This window comes from Rhinoderma darwinii, chromosome 8 (genome assembly GCF_050947455.1).
Source record: "Rhinoderma darwinii isolate aRhiDar2 chromosome 8, aRhiDar2.hap1, whole genome shotgun sequence".
Classification (NCBI taxonomy): domain Eukaryota; kingdom Metazoa; phylum Chordata; class Amphibia; order Anura; family Rhinodermatidae; genus Rhinoderma; species Rhinoderma darwinii.
Window position 1 is genome coordinate 6,005,105 of NC_134694.1, and position 21,422 is coordinate 6,026,526.

At 36.9% G+C, this 21,422-nt stretch overlaps 1 protein-coding gene across 1 annotated transcript; it reads right to left on the minus strand.

Moving 5' to 3' along the window:
• Positions 1–4,588: 4,588 nt before the first annotated feature.
• On the minus strand, positions 4,589–14,225 carry LOC142658564 (ficolin-1-like). The gene is made up of 9 exons (XM_075834135.1): positions 14,110–14,225; positions 13,200–13,313; positions 8,956–9,000; positions 8,800–8,832; positions 8,065–8,103; positions 7,455–7,582; positions 6,906–7,035; positions 6,350–6,484; positions 4,589–5,198 (listed from the first exon to the last, which is right to left on the minus strand). The coding sequence occupies exons 1-9, from the start codon at positions 14,177–14,179 to the stop codon at positions 4,951–4,953; spliced, it is 942 nt and encodes a 313-aa protein (XP_075690250.1). The 5' UTR covers positions 14,180–14,225; the 3' UTR covers positions 4,589–4,950.
• Between the last annotated feature and the right edge of the window lie 7,197 nt (positions 14,226–21,422).

Consider the following 21,422-nt stretch of genomic DNA (forward strand, 5'->3'; position numbering starts at 1 on the left):
CTGGTGGATATATTTATAGTGACTGGTGAGATATATTTATAGTGACTGGTGGATATATTTATAGTGACTGGTGAGATATATTTATAGTGACTGGTGGGATATATTTATAGTGACTGGTGAGATATATTTATAGTGACTGGTGAGATATATTTATAGTGACTGGTGGATATATTTATAGTGACTGGTGAGATATATTTATAGTGACTGGTGGGATATATTTATAGTGACTGGTGGGATATATTTATAGTGACTGGTGGGATATATTTATAGTGACTGGTGGATATATTTATAGTGACTGGTGGATATATTTATAGTGACTGGTGGGATATATTTATAGTGACTGGTGGGATATATTTATAGTGACTGGTGGATATATTTATAGTGACTGGTGGATATATTTATAGTGACTGGTGGGATATATTTATAGTGACTGGTGGATATATTTATAGTGACTGGTGAGATATATTTATAGTGACTGGTGGGATATATTTATAGTGACTGGTGGGATATATTTATAGTGACTGGTGGGATATATTTATAGTGACTGGTGGATATATTTATAGTGACTGGTGGATATATTTATAGTGTATTGGTGAGATATATTTATAGTGACTGGTGGGATATATTTATAGTGACTGGTGGGATATATTTATAGTGACTGGTGGATATATTTATAGTGACTGGTGGATATATTTATAGTGACTGGTGGGATATATTTATAGTGACTGGTGGGATATATTTATAGTGACTGGTGGGATATATTTATAGTGACTGGTGGATATATTTATAGTGACTGGTGAGATATATTTATAGTGACTGGTGGGATATATTTATAGTGACTGGTGGGATATATTTATAGTGACTGGTGGGATATATTTATAGTGACTGGTGGGATATATTTATAGTGACTGGTGGATATATTTATAGTGACTGGTGGGATATATTTATAGTGACTGGTGGATATATTTATAGTGACTGGTGGGATATATTTATAGTGACTGGTGGATATATTTATAGTGACTGGTGAGATATATTTATAGTGACTGGTGGATATATTTATAGTGACTGGTGGATATATTTATAGTGACTGGTGGATATATTTATAGTGACTGGTGGATATATTTATAGTGACTGGTGAGATATATTTATAGTGACTGGTGAGATATATTTATAGTGACTGGTGAGATATATTTATAGTGACTGGTGGATATATTTATAGTGACTGGTGGATATATTTATAGTGACTGGTGGATATATTTATAGTGACTGGTGGGATATATTTATAGTGACTGGTGGATATATTTATAGTGACTGGTGGATATATTTATAGTGACTGGTGGATATATTTATAGTGACTGGTGGGATATATTTATAGTGACTGGTGGATATATTTATAGTGACTGGTGGGATATATTTATAGTGACTGGTGGATATATTTATAGTGACTGGTGAGATATATTTATAGTGACTGGTGGATATATTTATAGTGACTGGTGGATATATTTATAGTGACTGGTGGATATATTTATAGTGACTGGTGGATATATTTATAGTGACTGGTGGATATATTTATAGTGACTGGTGGATATATTTATAGTGACTGGTGGGATATATTTATAGTGACTGGTGAGATATATTTATAGTGACTGGTGGATATATTTATAGTGACTGGTGGGATATATTTATAGTGACTGGTGGGATATATTTATAGTGACTGGTGGATATATTTATAGTGACTGGTGGATTATTTATAGTGACTGGTGGATATATTTATAGTGACTGGTGGATATATTTATAGTGACTGGTGGATATATTTATAGTGACTGGTGGGATATATTTATAGTGACTGGTGGATATATTTATAGTGACTGGTGGGATATATTTATAGTGACTGGTGAGATATATTTATAGTGACTGGTGGGATATATTTATAGTGACTGGTGGATATATTTATAGTGACTGGTGGGATATATTTATAGTGACTGGTGGATATATTTATAGTGACTGGTGGGATATATTTATAGTGACTGGTGAGATATATTTATAGTGACTGGTGGGATATATTTATAGTGACTGGTGGATATATTTATAGTGACTGGTGGGATATATTTCCATTTTGGGACCCGCTCATGAAACGGCTATTGTCACATGCACACAGATGGAGGAGGTAAGCCATTAGCAATAGTAGATAGACTGGCAACTAAAGGGTCACTTCTCCCGTGACTCTTGTTTAGGTAGAGTTACTCTCTAGTTATTCTCACTCCAGTCCTATATGTTGGGGGGGGGGGGGGAGTGGGGTTTGCAAACAACACAGGAGAAAAAACTGTGAAGGGCTCTCAAATGCAAACTACTTAATAAAATGCATGTTACACTACAACCCTCTCCTCCTGTGTGTAGGTGTTTCAGAGACGTTCGGATGGATCAGTGGATTTCAACCGCAATTGGAAATCCGACAAAAAAGATTTGGAATCCGTCAAGAATTTTGGCTGGGGAATGAGATCATACATCCGCCGACACCTACTGGTAATTGTCTTTCTGTAACATAAATACCTGAGTAGGACGGTCACTGGTCTCCTTAAATACTCTGTGCTGATGGGGGCCCTGTTCCTTCTACTATCAGTCTGTGACTTAACACTCGTCTACCCCCTCCCTTCACATCATGACACTGCCCCTGTCACACGCAGCCCTGTCCTTATATCATCTCATGAGTGGACACGTTGCCCCCCCCCCCACAGTATTTTCTGAAATAATCTGTGCTGCTGTGAGACCCTGCTCTATTTAGTATCACTTTGTGTAGTTTGCCTTTCCCGAGATCAGGAATGCCCAGTGCTCAGATCCCCGTCTCGCACACAAATAATGCATCATGTGGAACTATGACTTCTGTCTCTCCACAGGTAAGTGGGAGCTTCGTGTTGATCTACAAGATTTTGAGGCTATTAAATATTATGCCAATCACTCCTCCTGCAGTACTCTGAGCGAGTATGACCAGTACAGATTATTCCTGGGCACCTTCACCGGAGGAAATGCAGGTACGGAGGTGTAATACTGAGACAGTGTATGGTTTAAAGTGACTCTGTCAGGTCTCTATCTGGGGGCAGCAAATGATAGAGGAGGAGACGCTGAGCTCGGGGATATATCGTTTTCTAGGAATTGATTCAGGATTTTCTATTAAAAGGCTGAAAACACTGATGTTGATTGATGATGGCGGCGGCGGCCTCCTGGTGGTCACCCAAACACTGTGCGACCGAGTGTGATCACACAATGTACAATTACTGAGTGGTGTTTTCCTCACTATAATAAATCAATTGCTTGCAGTGTCGGATAATCTGTGTGTTTTGTGTTATTTTGCATATTTTTACATCACATTTAAACAACACATAACGTCATGCAGCGCCGGATAGTACTGGGAGAGTGGGAGCAAAAGGAGCATCATGTAGGCACTGTATGGCACTTATGTGGGCATCATGGAATAATCTCCAGGGACAGTGTGCTACTGAGCTGTGTATCTAATCCTATCATGTGTGATACTGTCTGCTGAGCTGTGTATCTAATCCTATCATGTGTGATAATGTCTGCTGAGCCACTGTATCTAATCTCATCATGTGTGATACTGTCTGCTGAGCCGTGTATCTAATCCCATCATGTGTGATACTGTCTGCTGAACCGCTGTATCTAATCCTATCATGTGTGATACTGTCTGCTGAGCTATGTATCTAATCCTATCATGTGTGATACTGTCTGCTGAGCTGTGTATCTAATCCTATCGTGTGATACTGTCTGCTGAGCAATGTATCTAATTCTATCATGTGTGATACTGTCTGCTGAGCAATGTATCTAATTCTATCATGTGTGATACTGTCTGCTGAGCTGTGTATCTAATCCTATAATGTGTGATACTGTCTGCTGAGCTGTGTATCTAATCCTATCATGTGTGATACTGTCTGCTGAGCTGTGTATCTAATCCTATCATGTGTGGTACTGTCTGCTGAGCTGTGTATCTAATCCTATCATGTGTGATACTGTCTGCTGAGCCACTGTATCTAATCCTATCATGTGTGATACTGTCTGCTGAGCGGTGTATCTAATCCTATCATATGTGATACTGTCTGCTGAGCTGTGTATCTAATCCTAGCATGTGTGATACTGTCTGCTGAGCTGTGTATCTAATCCTATCATGTGTGATACTGTCTGCTGAGATGTGTATCTAATCCTATCATGTGTGATACTGTCTGCTGAGCTGTGTATCTAATGCTATTATGTGTGATACCACTGTTAAGCTGGTATATCTAAGCCTATCATCTGAAACTGTGCTGCTAAACAAAGGCATCTAATCCTATCATGTATGATACTGTTTGCAGATTTTATGTATCTAAGCCTATCATGTATGATACTGTTTGCTGATTCGATGTATCTAAGCCTATCATGTGTGATACAGTTTTCTAATTTGATGTAGCCTCTCTCTTTGCTCTGGCTAAAAGTGAGGGATCCCAAATAAGTTGTCCCCGGCCACCTCCTGTAATTTTTGCAAAAAATTTTGCAATTCCACCTTTGGCCATAAGATGGCAGTATAACAAACAACTTTATTACGTGCCGTTCTATATGAGCATTTTATTGCCTATTAGACATTTTTGTGCGTTATAATTTTAATTTCAAGCAGTTGCAGCAAAATGTAAAAAAAAAAAAAAAAAATCATGTTCAGTAATTTTTCTTAATCATGTGATATGAGAATTGAGTTATCAAACTGGCGCAGTCATCAATGCCCGCTATTATAATCTACCGCTAAACCAGTACCCTCCGGAAAAAGGCAGGACATTCTCAATAACTCCTCCTACTTCTACATAAGTCCCGCCCACTTCTAGTTATAAGGTTGTGGGATGGATAGAGGTGGAGCTGGGGGGTCTTTAAGGCACATTACTGCAATGGCGGAGGGTCCTGTTGGTCACCTATGGATCACACGGGCCTTATCTTCATTTCCGTGCGCTTGTAAGAATAGTTTTGTCCCTTCCCTGTGGTCCAGTTGATGCCGACAGCCTTGGCACTGTGCTCTCCTAGGAAATAATGTCCATTCAGGTTTGAGCTATGACAGGCATGGTACCACCAAGATCCCTTGAACATCTCCGCGCAGTTGCTTAAATGCTGATCGTTGTCTTGATCTTTGGTGCTAAATTTTATATCGTTGTGGTTTTTCAAAGAGTCGCCTGTAATGGCAAAAAAGACAAAAAATTAGATCAAATGATGCCTCTAAAAGGAGGAAAATCACCAAAATGTAGACAAAATCTGATTTCTGTGTGACATTAGTTCCTTGTGCCACTAGGGGGAGCACATAATTTTTTTTTATTGATTTCAATGGGATCTTTATAAATTCATATGCAATGAGCTTCCCCTAGTGGTGGCTGCAGGTAGACTGGACTGTCTGTGACTTGCACAATAAGCCTACTACAACTTGTGCAACTAAACACATGTATCCCCTATTCACAGGATAATGGGATACATGTCTAATCGGTGGGGGTCCCAACGTTCGGACCCTCAGCGGTAAGGTGAACGGGGAACCGAAAGTCCCCCGAAGTGCTCCATGAGAAGCATGGGACTACCAGGTTCTGTGTCCGGCAGCTCCATAGAAATGAATGGAGCACCAGTCGCGCTTGTGAGCATGCGTGACCGGCGCTCCATTAATTTCTATGGAGCTGCCGGACACAGAACCCGGAAGACCCGAGCTTCTCATGGGGAACTTTCGGTTCCCTGTTCTCCTTATTGCTGCGGGTCCCAGCGGTCGGACCCCCAGCGATCACACATGTATCCCCTATCCTGTGGATACATGCGTTTTGTGGCACAACTGCTTTAGTGCACACGACCGTAGGTGTGTGTACGGTCCGGTCCGTGATTATGGCACAGATGGGCCATGGGGTGTCATCCGCGGGCTGTCCGCAATCACGGACCGTGCGCACGCAAGATGTGAATTGACTTCAATGAGCCGGATTGTAATTGCGGTCCGTAAAATGACATGTCCTTTTTTTTTTGGCCCATAGGATAGAATGTGTACAGTACACGGATGCTAATGCACGGTCACGAGCATGAGTCCCTACTCAGGGGGCATTCCCAGGAAGCGCAACCTCATCCCCCTCACACACTGAAATCATGGGCCTAAATGTGGTACTGACGTCCATCTGGAACCTTCCATAAACATAGTAGGATTTTTCTCACTGAACAGGTATCCGGACGCCCCAATAATTACTCACCCGTGACCTGTAATAGTGGTCGGTGCCTTGGTTCTGGTCATCACTCCTCTGCTAAGTAAGACGGCTCCTCTAGTGGTCACCTAGGTACATTGCAGCCAACTCTTTTTACTTACCTGCATTTCCCTCAGTGAAACTTCCCAGGATTAATTTGTACTTTTCTGACTCCCCCAAAACTTTGAATGATGAATATTTTGCAAATTGTTTGTTGTTTTCAAAGTCATGCAGATCCACACGAAGCTCCCAGGTGCCTGCGAAACCGAGATAAAATTCATAATTCCGCATCCTTAAAGCTGATCTCATGTTAATTGAAATGAGCAGTCAAACTCTGTAATATATCCTCCGTGATTGGTCCCCAAAAGTGGATCTAATGAAAAACCTGTGTCATGTGACCTCGTAGGCTCGGATGAACGGCTGGGAGGGGTTACAGGAGGGAGAGGGGCATTTGGGAAACTCGTAGAGGATTTTAAAGGGGCTTTAAGGTTTTATGTAAATGAAGCCAAATCAATTTAAAATTACAAGTTCTGAAACTTTCTAATGCGATTTTGTGTTTCAGTTCCTCACCATTTTTAAGATCTCTGCTTGGTGTCAGTGAATGGAGAAAATCAAGTTGCCTTAATGTGAAGGGCTTGTTTACAGGTATCGTTTAAAGGGACGTTTGCTTGATATTACCTGAAGATGTGATCTTATGGAGGTTGTCATTCCCCAACCAGAACTCATTCAACCGGCTTCCAAACCCCTTCTTGTAGGAGTCCCAGTCCCGGAAAAAATCGATTGATCCATCCCAACGCCTCTGGAACACCTATGGAATAAGAGGTATGGAATTAACTCTTTATAGGAAAATGACATTAAAGGGATTTTTCGGGACTGTAATATTAATAGACTCCACTTAGGATACGCCATCAATATCTGATCATGGGGATCTGAATCCCGGCACCGTCGATCAGCTGATGGAAGGGGCCACGACGGTTCAGCAAGTGCCAAGTCCCGTTCAGTGTTTACCCAGGCACAGCGCAGTACATTCGGTTGTGGCTGTGCTTGGTACTGCAGCTCAGTCTCCACTTGAATGGGACTGAGCTGCAGTACCCCCATCATTTAGATATTGATGGCCTATCCTAATGTTTGTGGAGTTCCCCTTTAATTGCTATCCTGTGATATCAATACACATTGCTTCATTTTAAACATTGGATGCCACTGTTTGGTAAGAGAGGGAATACTTACAATCCAGCCTCCGTCATCCGTATGCATATCACACAGGACCTTCAGGGGGGCTTTGCCATCTGGGTATATGGTGTACAAGTCACTCAACACTGCCCCCTGACCCTGCAGCTCCTTGCAGTCCCGGGCCACTGGTGCAATATAAAGGAACAGCAGGGTATAAAGTGATGATGTGGGGTCTTGAATTCTTATACTACAACCATTCCCGTGGCCCAGGGACAATATTTTGAAGATTTTAGGAACCCGGTAGCCGACTCCAGGATCTTAAAGCTAAAGCTTAAAGGGGTTAAAGCTCTACTTGTCTGTTACAGAGCTCCAAATCCTCTGCTTATCATAACGTTCATACAGTTAACTGATCAAATTCTGACAACCTGCAGCTGCCACTAGGGGGAGCTCTCTGCATACATCTTTATACATCAGTTATTGAAGTGAATAGGAGCTGTATAAATCTATATGCAGTAAATCATTCACTTTGGCTGTGTGCCCCTTTAATACTCTGGGCCCTGCCCTCGGGCAGTACCTGATTACCCATACTGTCAGTTCTTGTATATACACAAAGGTATTTGAGTCCATGCCCCTGCTTGAGGTAGGGGGTATTTTATTCATCGCTTACCAGATCCTAAAACCGGTTTACTGCTTTCTCCTTTTTCACCTGTAATTGAAAAGCAATAAATGTGAATGAAAATTACTGTATGTTGGGTGGTACGCCTTTTTTTTTTTTTTTAAACGTACTTTACATTGAGTTTCTGGAACATTTACGTTGAATGGAAGCGTTTTCTGCTGAGCACCTAGTGTCCATCAGTGGTACTGCATCTGGTCAAAGTCATTTTGGGGTCCACTAACAAACTCATGTCTGTTGGGACATCCCTACTGGGAAAACACGGCTTGGAGAAATTGGATTTCAACCTTCTGATTTTATTACTTTTGTAGAGATAAGCGGCACCAGGGGTGACTGGCGGCTGCTTATCTCTCTACCTCCATAGAAATAACATGATGAGATGAACCGGTCAATTTATGGGGGATTCTGGGAGGAGAGCTGTTGGGAGAATATTAGTTTGGATATTAATATTTTAATGCAACTCCCTAATATTTGTGGTAACGTTTTTAGCCCAAACTGGAGTTACACTTGAATTACTAACTTAATTATAATAAAATTCCTTTAAACTTGTATATAGCGGACCTGATAGGTGCCAGTTTATCAGATATTCTGAATTATGGGACATTTATAGAATAGAATCTAAAACTCATTCGTTAGGATAGAGAACCTGCCAGATTATCAGAATTTCTCGATTTATTGGATTTAAAAAAAACACTGAATATAAATAGTTCAGACTTTTCGCTTTCTCACCTTTCTCTCCTCTAACTCCTTTGCCAGATTCCCCTATGCAAAAAGGGGAAAAACATAATACATAATATTACATTCCTATAGATGCATCATATTGCGTCAGGAAAATTATATATGTCAGTAAGGATTGGTGATGTCATATGGAGAGCAGGGACAAACCTTTCTGCCCCATCGGTCCGGCCTTCCCTGGATCCCCTTGGCGTCCTGTACAATTAAAAAACATTCAGAAAAGACATTATGAAACAATAGTATAACCTGAGCAGGTCTGGTATAAGGTATATATCTTCTTGTATATAGTGATACGGAGCATGCTGGTATAACCTGGGTATATCCTGTATATAATTATATATGTACAGCTGGTATAAGTTATACATCTTCTTGTATATAGTGATATGGAGCATGCTGGTATAACCTGGGTATCTTCTGTATATAATTATATATGTACAGCTGGTATAAGTTATACATCTTCCTGTATATAGTGATATGGAGCATGCTGGTATAACCTGGGTATCTCCTGTATATAATTATATATGTACAGCTGGTATAAGTTATACATCTTCTTGTATATAGTGATATGGAGCACTCTGGTATAACCTGGGTATCTTCTATATATAATTATATATGTACAGCTGGTATAAGTTATACATCTTCTTATATATAGTGATATGGAGCATGCTGGTATAGCCTGGGTATCTTCTGTATATAATTATGTATGTACAGCTGGTATAAGTTCTACATCTCCTTGTATATAGTAATATGGAGCATGCTGGTATAACCTGGGTATCTTCTGTGTATAATTATATATGTACAGCTGGTATAAGTTATACATCTTCTTGTATATAGTGATATGGAGCATGCTGGTATAACCTGGGTATATTCTGTATATAATTATATATGTACAGCTGGTATAAGTTATACATCTTCTTGTATATAGTGATATGGAGCATGCTGGTATAACCTGGGCATCTTCTGTATATAATTATATATGTACAGCTGGTATAAGTTATACATCTTCTTGTATATAGTGATATGGAGCATGCTGGTATAACCTGGGTATCTTCTGTATATAATTATATATGTACAGCTGGTATAAGTTATACATCTTCTTGTATATAGTGATACGGAGCATGCTGGTATAACCTGGGTATCTTCTGTATATAATTATATATGTACAGCTGGTATAAGTTATACATCTTCTGTATATAGTGATATGGAGCATGCTGGTATAACCTGGGTATCTTCTGTATATAATTATATATGTACAGCTGGTATAAGTTATACATCTTCTTGTATATAGTGATATGGAGCATGCTGGTATAACCTGGGTATCTCCTGTATATAATTATATATGTACAGCTGGTATAAGTTATACATCTCCTTGTATATAGTGATATGGAGCATGCTGGTATAACCTGGGTATCTTCTGTATATAATTATATATGTACAGCTGGTATAAGTTATACATCTTCTTGTATATAGTGATATGGAGCATGCTGGTGTAACCTGGGTATCTGCTGTATATAATTATATATGTACAGCTGGTATAAGTTATACATCTTCTTGTATATAGTGATATGAAGCATGCTGGTATAACCTGGGTATCTTCTGTATATAATTATATATGTACAGCTGGTATAAGTTATACATCTTCTTGTATATAGTGATATGGAGCATGCTGGTATAACCTGAGTATCTCTTGTATATAATTATATATGTACAGCTGGTATAAGTTATACATCTTCTTGTATATAGTGATATGGAGCATGCTGGTATAGCCTGGGTATCTTCTGTATATAATTATATATGTACAGCTGGTATAAGTTATACATCTTCTTGTATATAGTGATATGGAGCATGCTGGTATAACCTGGGTATCTTCTGTATATAATTATATATGTACAGCTGGTATAAGTTATACATCTTCCTGTATATAGTGATATGGAGCATGCTGGTATAACCTGGGTATCTCCTGTATATAATTATATATGCACAGCTGGTATAAGTTATACATCTTCTGTATATAGTGATATGGAGCATGCTGGTATAACCCAGGTATCTTCTGTATATAATTATATATGTACAGCTGGTATACGTTATACATCTTCTTGTATATAGTGATATGGAGCATGCTGGTATAACCTGGGTATCTCCTGTATATAGTTATATATGTACAGCTGGTATAAGTTATACATCTTCTTGTATATAGTGATATGGAGCATGCTGGTATAACCTGGGTATCTTCTGTATATAATTATATATGTACAGCTGGTATAAGTTATACATCTTCTTGTATATAGTGATATGGAGCATGCTGGTATAACCTGGGTATCTCCTGTATATAGTTATATATGTACAGCTGGTATAAGTGATACATCTTCTTGTATATAGTGATATGGAGCATGCTGGTATAACCTGGGTATCCTCTGTATATAATTATATATGTACAGCTGGTATAAGTTATACATCTTCCTGTATATAGTGATATGGAGCATGCTGGTATAACCTGGGTATCTTCTGTATATAATTATACATGTACAGCTGGTATAAGTTATACATCTTCTTGTATACAGTGATATGGAGCATGCTGGTATAACCTGGGTATCTTCAGTATATAATTGTATATGTACAGCTGGTATAAGTTATACATCTTCTTGTATATAGTGATATGGAGCATGCTGGTATAACCTGGGTATCTTCTGTATATAATTATATATGTGCAGCTGGTATAAGTTATACATCTTCTTGTATATAGTGATATGGAGCATGCTGGTATAACCTGGGTATCTTCTGTATATAATTATATATGTACAGCTGGTATAAGTTATACATCTTCTTGTATATAGTGATATGGAGCTTGCTGGTATATCCTGGGTATCTTCTGTATATAATTATAGATGTACAGCTGGTATAAGTTATACATCTTCCTGTATATAGTGATATGGGGCATGCTGGTATAACCTGGGTATATTATGTATATAATTATATATGTACAGCTGGTATAAGTTATACATCTTCTTGTATATAGTGATATGGAGCATGCTGGTATGACCTGGGTATCTCCTGTATATAATTATATATGTACAGCTGGTATAAGTTATATATCTTCTGTATATAGTGATATGGAGCATGCTGGTATAACCTGGGTATCTTCTGTATATAATTATATATGTACAGCTGGTATAAGTTATACATCTTCTTGTATATAGTGATATGGAGCATGCTGGTATAACCTGGGTATATTCTGTATATAATTATATATGTACAGCTGGTATAAGTTATAGATCTTCTTGTATATAGTGATATGGAGCATGCTGGTATAACCTGGGTATATTCTGTATATAATTATATATGTACAGCTGGTATAAGTTATACATCTTCTTGTATATAGTGATATGGAGCATGCTGGTATAACCTGGGTATATTCTGTATATAATTATATATGTACAGCTGGTATAAGTTATACATCTTCTTGTATATAGTGATATGAAGCATGCTGGTATAACCTGGGTATCTTCTGTATATAATTATATATGTACAGCTGGTATAAGTTATACATCTTCTTGTATATAGTGATATGGAGCATGCTGGTATAACCTGGGTATCTTCTGTATATAATTATATATGTACAGCTGGTATAAGTTATACATCCTCTTGTATATAGTGATATGGAGCATGCTGGTATAACCTGGGTATCTTCTGTATATAATTATATATGTACAGCTGGTATAAGTTATACATCATCTTGTATATAGTGATATGGAGCATGCTGGTATAACCTGGGTATCTTCTGTATATAGTTATATATGTACAGCTGGTATAAGTTATACGTCTTCTTATATATAGTGATATGGAGCATGCTGGTATAACCTGGGTATCTTCTGTGTATAATTATACATGTACAGCTGGTATAAGTTATACATCTTCTTGTATATAGTGATATGGAGCATGCTGGTATAACCTGGGTATCTTCTGTATATAATTATATATGTACAGCTGGTATAAGTTATACATCATCTTGTATATAGTGATATGGAGCATGCTGGTATAACCTGGGTATCTTCTGTATATAATTATATATGTATATATGTACAGCTGGTATAAGTTATACATCCTCTTGTATATAGTGATATGGAGCATGCTGGTATAACCTGGGTATCTTCTGTATATAATTATATATGTACAGCTGGTATAAGTTATACATCATCTTGTATATAGTGATATGGAGCATGCTGGTATAACCTGGGTATCTTCTGTATATAATTGTGCGTGTGTGTGTGTGTATATATATATATATATATATATATATATATATATATATATATATATATATATATATATATATATATATATATATTACATTAGTAAATCCTGTAAAATCCATATATGGGAGACAATACTTTGACCTTTTAGTCCCAATGATCCTGCTTCTCCTTTTCCTCCGCCAGTTCCTGGGGGACCGGGACATCCTCGGAGCACTGTCAGCTTGTCCTTGTCTCCAACCCCAATGACCTTTACCTCTGTGTAGATGACCCAGAAAATTGATATGACATTTTTGCATTTTTGGTCTCTATTGAGGAGTGGCAGTAAATCAGATCATACCTTGCTGCACTCTCCACCATTAGACTCTTTCATGTGTGTTGGGTGGAGGGGGGTTGAGAGGCTGCAATTGCCCATTTGCTTTGTCCATAGCTGAAAGGAACCATTACCCGCACTGCCTATCAAGTGGGAGAAGACCTTCAGGTGTCCTATATACTCATGGGTGGAATAAATCATTTTTAAAGGGGAAGTTCACCCCAAAATGTTCTTCTCACACGTTGGATAGATATCAGATGACCTATTGAGAGATTCCTTGCTCTTGGGTAACCACTGATTTCCAGAATAAAAGGCTCGTAAGCCTAACCCTACATAGATTCCCAGTACTGTAAATCGCTTGGATCGATTGACCCTGTGCTCAGGATCTAGGGTCAGATTTGCAGTAATAGAAAACTTTCAACTACCAGCAAAAGAGGTTTGGGCACTTTATAGTTTTGGTAATACCAAACTTTTGGGTGGATTTCTCCTTTAAGTGCCTGTTGAATATTGGGCGTGAGGGGTTTGGTAATAAAACGGGAAGGGGAATTGACTACCATTGTGAGAATATTAATGCAGGGTGCCTTTAAGCCCATCAATATCGCTGCAGTCCTATACATTGAAGGACCTTATGGGCCAAAGGAGGTAACACATCTGCAAGTGACCCTTTAGGACTTTGCTTGTGCCCTATATGTCTATAATTGAATTTATGGATCACTAGTTATAAACAGATATATTTCCTACCTGGGCAAGATTCCTCAGCAGCACGGATCGAGATAAATAGGAGGAGAAAGGCCAGCGCTGCCTTCCACATGATAGCCCACAATTTAAGTTCGGAGCCCTCTGTCTCTGGATTCCAAAAATCTTTTCTCTTGAATATCACAACTGACCATCCTAAGGCAGCTTTATCTTTCAGGACCGGATTTTTAACCGGATGAATACGCCTTCCTCCGGAATATCGTTTTTATCATAGTATGCAAAGTCATGTGCACAATTTTCCTGGATCCCCAAGGGAAAAACGAGGGAGTAGTGGGGAGTGGGGAATGGGGGGGGGTTCAGGGCTGGGATCCCATGTAGCATAAACGCTGCGGAATTTCCACATCGGAATTCTGTGTAGTAGCAAAGTGAATGAGGATTAGAAAATCTCAGGCCCACGCTGCGGGAAAAAAACGCACAAAAGTCATGCGTAAGTGTTCTGCGGTGTGTTTTTCAGTTCCGCAGCATGTCCATTTATGCTGCGTGTTTGGCCCATAGCCTTCAATAGGAAGCAGAAATTCCACAACAGATTTATGTTGTTGCGGTTTTTACAGCGTTTACGCAGAGGAAACGCAGTAACAACCGCTGGAGATACGCAGGTGCACGAATACTTTAATATAACCAATGTTTAACACTGAATCCGCAGGTAAAACCGCTGCGGGAAAAAAAGCAATATTTGGCGCAGATTTCTGTGACAGGTTTACCAGCGTTTTTCTAGAGATTCTGCTGCAGATATTCTGTGTGTTGGAACATATCCTAGACGTTCCAATGCATTACGTTACACATTCTGTAGATGGTAGTTATATTCTTGTATATAGGAGCAGTATTATAGTAGTTATATTCTTGTATAAAGGGGTAGTATTATAGTAGTTATATTCTTGTATATAGGGGCAGTATTATAGTAGTTATATTCCTGTATATAGGAGCAGTATTATAGTAGTTATATTCCTGTATATAGGGGCAGTATTATAGTAGTTATATTCTTGTATATAGGAGCAGTATTATAGTAGTTATATTCTTGTATATAGGGGCAGTATTATAGTAGTTATATTCTTGTATATAGGAGCAGTATTATAGTAGTTATATTCTTGTATAAAGGGGTAGTATTATAGTAGTTATATTCTTGTATATAGGGGCAGTATTATAGTAGTTGTATTCTTGTATATAGGAGCAGTATTATAGTAGTTATATTCTTGTATATAGGGGCAGTATTATAGTAGTTATATTCTTGTATATAGGAGGCAGTATTATAGTAGTTATATTCCTGTATATAGGAGCAGTATTATAGTAGTTATATTCTTGTATATAGGGGCAGTATTATAGTAGTTATATTCTTGTATATAGGGGGTGGTATTATAGTAGTTATATTCTTGTATATAGGGGGCAGTATTATAGTAGTTATATTCTTGTATATAGGGGCAGTATTATAGTAGTTATATTCTTGTATATAGGAGCAGTATTATAGTAGTTATATTCTTGTATATAGGGGGCAGTATTATAGTAGTTATATTCTTGTATATAGGGGGCAGTATTATAGTAGTTATATTCTTGTATATAGGGGCAGTATTATAGTAGTTATATTCTTGTACATAGGAGCAGTATTATAGTAGTTATATTCTTGTATACAGGGGCAGTATTATAGTAGTTATATTCTTGTATATAGGGGCAGTATTATAGTAGTTATATTCTTGTATATAGGGGGCAGTATTATAGTAGTTATATTCTTGTATATAGGGGGCAGTATTATAGTAGTTATATTCTTGTATATAGGAGCAGTATTATAGTAGTTATATTCTTGTATATAGGAGCAGTATTATACTAGTTATATTCTTGTATATAGGGGGCAGTATTATAGTAGTTATATTCTTGTATATAGGAAGCAGTATTATAGTAGTTATATTCTTGTATATAGGGGGCAGTATTATAGTAGTGATATTCTTATATATAGGGGGCAGTATTATAGTGGTTATATTCTTGTATATAGGGGCAGTATTATAGTAGTTGTATTCTTGTATATAGGGGGCAGTATTATAGTAGTTATATTCTTGTATATAGGGGGCAGTATTATAGTAGTTATATTCTTGTATATGGCGGCAGTATTATAGTAGTTATATTCTTGTATATGGCGGCAGTATTATAGTAGTTATATTCTTGTATATAGGAGCAGTATTCTAGTAGTTATATTCTTGTATATAGGAGGCAGTATTATAGTAGTTATATTCTTGTATATAGGAGCGGTATTATAGTAGTTATATTCTTGTATATAGGAGCGGTATTATAGTAGTTATATTCTTGTATATAGGAGCGGTATTATAGTAGTTATATTCTTGTATATAGGGTCAGTATTATAGTAGTTATATTCTTGTATATAGGAGCAGTATTATAGTAGTTATATTCTTGTATATAGGGGGCAGTATTATAGTAGTTATATTCTTGTATATAGAAGCAGTATTATAGTAGTTATATTCTTGTATATAGGGGCAGTATTATAGTAGTTATATTCTTGTATATAGGAGCAGTATTATAGTAGTTATATTCTTGTATAAAGGGGTAGTATTATAGTAGTTATATTCTTGTATATAGGGGCAGTATTATAGTAGTTATATTCCTGTATATAGGAGCAGTATTATAGTAGTTATATTCTTGTATAAAGGGGTAGTATTATAGTAGTTATATTCTTGTATATAGGGGGCAGTATTATAGTAGTTATATTCTTGTATATAGGAGCAGTATTATAGTAGTTATATTCTTGTATAAAGGGGTAGTATTATAGTAGTTATATTCTTGTATATAGGGGCAGTATTATAGTAGTTGTATTCTTGTATATAGGAGCAGTATTATAGTAGTTATATTCTTGTATATAGGGGCAGTATTATAGTAGTTATATTCTTGTATATAGGAGGCAGTATTATAGTAGTTATATTCTTGTATATAGGAGGCAGTATTATAGTAGTTATATTCTTGTATATAGGAGGCAGTATTATAGTAGTTATATTCTTGTATATAGGGGGCAGTATTATAGTAGTTATATTCTTGTATATAGGGGCAGTATTATAGTAGTTATATTCTTGTATATAGGAGCAGTATTATAGTAGTTATATTCTTGTATATAGGGGGCAGTATTATAGTAGTTATATTCTTGTATATAGGGGCAGTATTATAGTAGTTATATTCTTGTACATAGGAGCAGTATTATAGTAGTTATATTCTTGTATACAGGGGCAGTATTATAGTAGTTATATTCTTGTATATAGGGGGCAGTATTATAGTAGTTATATTCTTGTATATAGGGGGCAGTATTATAGTAGTTATATTCTTGTATATAGGAGCAGTATTATAGTAGTTATATTCTTGTATATAGGAGCAGTATTATACTAGTTATATTCTTGTATATAGGGGGCAGTATTATAGTAGTTATATTCTTGTATATAGGAAGCAGTATTATAGTAGTTATATTCTTGTATATAGGGGGCAGTATTATAGTAGTGATATTCTTGTATATAGGGGCAGTATTATAGTAGTTGTATTCTTGTATATAGGAGCAGTATTATACTAGTTATATTCTTGTATATAGGGGGCAGTATTATAGTAGTTATATTCTTGTATATAGGAAGCAGTATTATAGTAGTTATATTCTTGTATATAGGGGGCAGTATTATAGTGGTTATATTCTTGTATATAGGGGCAGTATTATAGTAGTTGTATTCTTGTATATAGGGGGCAGTATTATAGTAGTTATATTCTTGTATATAGGGGGCAGTATTATAGTAGTTATATTCTTGTATATGGCGGCAGTATTATAGTAGTTATATTCTTGTATATGGCGGCAGTATTATAGTAGTTATATTCTTGTATATAGGAGCAGTATTCTAGTAGTTATATTCTTGTATATAGGAGGCAGTATTATAGTAGTTATATTCTTGTATATAGGAGCGGTATTATAGTAGTTATATTCTTGTATATAGGAGCGGTATTATAGTAGTTATATTCTTGTATATAGGAGCGGTATTATAGTAGTTATATTCTTGTATATAGGGTCAGTATTATAGTAGTTATATTCTTGTATATAGGAGCAGTATTATAGTAGTTATATTCTTGTATATAGGGGGCAGTATTATAGTAGTTATATTCTTGTATATAGAAGCAGTATTATAGTAGTTATATTCTTGTATATAGGGGCAGTATTATAGTAGTTATATTCTTGTATATAGAGGGCAGTATTATAGTAGTTATATTCTTGTATATAGGGGCAGTATTATAGTTGTTATATTCTTGTATATAGGGGGCAGTATTATAGTAGTTATATTCCTGTATATAGGAGCAGTATTATAGTAGTTATATTCTTGTATATAGGGGCAGTATTATAGTAGTTATATTCTTGTATATAGGGAGCAGTATTATAGTAGTTATATTCTTGTATATAGGGAGCAGTATTATAGTAGTTATATTCTTGTATATAGGAGCAGTATTATAGTAGTTATATTCTTGTATATAGGGGCAGTATTATAGTAGTTATATTCTTGTACATAGGAGCAGTTTTATAGTAGTTATATTCCTTTATATAGAGGGCAGTATTATAGTAGTGATATTCTTGTATATAGGAAGCAGTATTATAGTAGTTATATTCTTGTATATAGGGGGCAGTATTATAGTAGTGATATTCTTATATATAGGGGGCAGTATTATAGTGGTTATATTCTTGTATATAGGGGCAGTATTATAGTAGTTGTATTCTTGTATATAGGGGGCAGCATTATAGTAGTTATATTCTTGTATATAGGGGGCAGTATTATAGTAGTGATATTCTTGTATATAGCGGCAGTATTATAGTAGTTATATTCTTGTATATAGGGGGCAGTATTATAGTAGTCATATTCTTGTATATGGCGGCAGTATTATAGTAGTTATATTCTTGTCTATAGTGGCAGTATTATAGTAGTTATATTCTTGTATATAGGGGCAGTATTCTAGTAGTTATATTCTTGTATATAGGAGGCAGTATAATAGTAGTTATATTCTTGTATATAGGAGCAGTATTATAGTAGTTATATTCTTGTATATAGGAGCGGTATTATAGTAGTTATATTCTTGTATATAGGAGCGGTATTATAGTAGTTATATTCTTGTATATAGGAGCGGTATTATAGTAGTTATATTCTTGTATATAGGAGCGGTATTATAGTAGTTATATTCTAGGGGGCAGTATTATAGTAGTTATATTCTTGTATATAGAAGCAGTATTATAGTAGTTATATTCTTGTATATAGGGGCAGTATTATAGTAGTTATATTCTTGTATATAGAGGGCAGTATTATAGTAGTTATATTCTTGTATATAGGGAGCAGTATTATAGTAGTTATATTCTTGTATATAGGGGGCAGTATTATAGTTGTTATATTCTTGTATATAGGGGGCAGTATTATAGTAGTTATATTCCTGTATATAGGAGCAGTATTATAGTAGTTATATTCTTGTATATAGGGGCAGTATTATAGTAGTTATATTCTTGTATATAGGGAGCAGTATTATAGTAGTTATATTCTTGTATATAGGGAGCAGTATTATAGTAGTTATATTCTTGTATATAGGAGCAGTATTATAGTAGTTATATTCTTGTATATAGGGGCAGTATTATAGTAGTTATATTCTTGTACATAGGAGCAGTTTTATAGTAGTTATATTCTTGTACATAGGAGCAGTATTATAGTAGTTATATTCCTGTATATAGAGGGCAGTATTATAGTAGTTATATTCTTGTATATAGGGGCAGTATTATAGTAGTTATATTCTTGTATATAGGGGGCAGTATTATAGTAGTTATATTCTTGTATATAGGAAGCAGTATTATAGTAGTTATATTCTTGTATATAGGGGGCAGTATTAGGGCAGATTCACACGAGCGTTGCGTTTTTGCGCGCGCAAACAACGCGGCGTTTTGCGAGCGCAAAAAAACATTTGACAGCTGCGTGTGTCATGCGTGTCTGATGCGCGGCTGCGTGATTTTCGCGCAGCCGGCATCATAGAGATGAGGCTTGTCGACGCCCGTCACTGTCCAAGGTGCTGAAAGAGCTAAATCTTTCAGCACCCTCGACAGTGAATGCCAAACACAACAGCGAAAAACCTGTAAAAAAAAAAGATAAAGTTCCTACTTACCGAGAACTTCCCGGCCGTTGCCTTGGTGACGCGTCCTTGGTGACGCGCCTCTCTTGACATCGGGCCCCACCTCCCTGGATGACGCGGCAGTCCAAGTGACTGCTGCAGCCTGTGATTGGCTGCAGCCTGTGCTTGGCCTGTGATTGGCTGGAGCTGTCACTTGAACTGAAGTGTCATCCCGGGAGGTCGGACTGCAGGAAGGAGACAGGAGTAATCGGTAAGTTAGAACTTCGTTTTTTTTTTTTACAGGTTCATGTATTTTGGGATCGCAAGTCACTGTCCATGGTGCTGAAACAGTTTAACTCTTTCAGCACCATGCACAGTGAATGTCTTCCGACGTCGCGGACCGGAAATTTTTTTGCCGGGTTCGGCCAAAACGAGTTTGGCCGAACCCGGTGAAGTTAGCTTCGGTTGTCGGGGTTCGCTCCTCGCAAAGACACTCCGTTTGGATGCTTGGAAACAGAAAAGCACGTGGTGCTTTTCTGTTTCCATTCATCCTTTTGACAGCTGTTGCGCAAACACGCAGTTCGCACGGAAGTGCTTCCGTGCGACATGCGTGGTTTTCACGCACCCATTGACTTCAATGGGTGCGTGATGCGTGAAATACGCAAAGTTATTGAACCTGTCGCGTATTTTGCGCAGCGAACAAATGCTGCGCAAAATACACGGACTGTGTGTACTGCCCCATAGACTTCTATAGGGCATTGCGTGCCGCGCGAAAACCACGCGCTCTACACGCTGCCAAATCACGCTCGTGTGAATCCCCCCTTATAGTAGTGATATTCTTATATATAGGGGGCAGTATTATAGTGGTTATATTCTTGTATATAGGGGCAGTATTATAGTAGTTATATTCTTGTATATAGGAGCAGTATTATAGTAGTTATATTCTTGTCTATAGTGGCAGTATTATAGTAGTTATATTCTTGTATATAGGGGCAGTATTCTAGTAGTTATATTCTTGTATATAGGAGGCAGTATTATAGTAGTTATATTCTTGTATATAGGAGCGGTATTATAGTAGTTATATTCTTGTATATCGGAGCGGTATTATAGTAGTTATATTCTTGTATATAGGAGCGGTATTATAGTAGTTATATTCTTGTATATAGGAGCGGTATTATAGTAGTTATATTCTTGTATATAGG

Coding starts and splice junctions, on each gene's coding strand:
- LOC142658564 (XM_075834135.1), bottom strand. CDS start 14,179: ATGTGGAAGGCAGCGCTGGCCTTTCTCCTCCTATTTATCTCGATCCGT. Junction 9,001..13,199: donor AGGATCATTGGGACTAAAAG/GTCAAAGTATTG, acceptor TTAATTGTACAG/GACGCCAAGGGGATCCAGGG. Junction 7,583..8,064: donor TAAACCGGTTTTAGGATCTG/GTAAGCGATGAA, acceptor ATATTGCACCAG/TGGCCCGGGACTGCAAGGAG.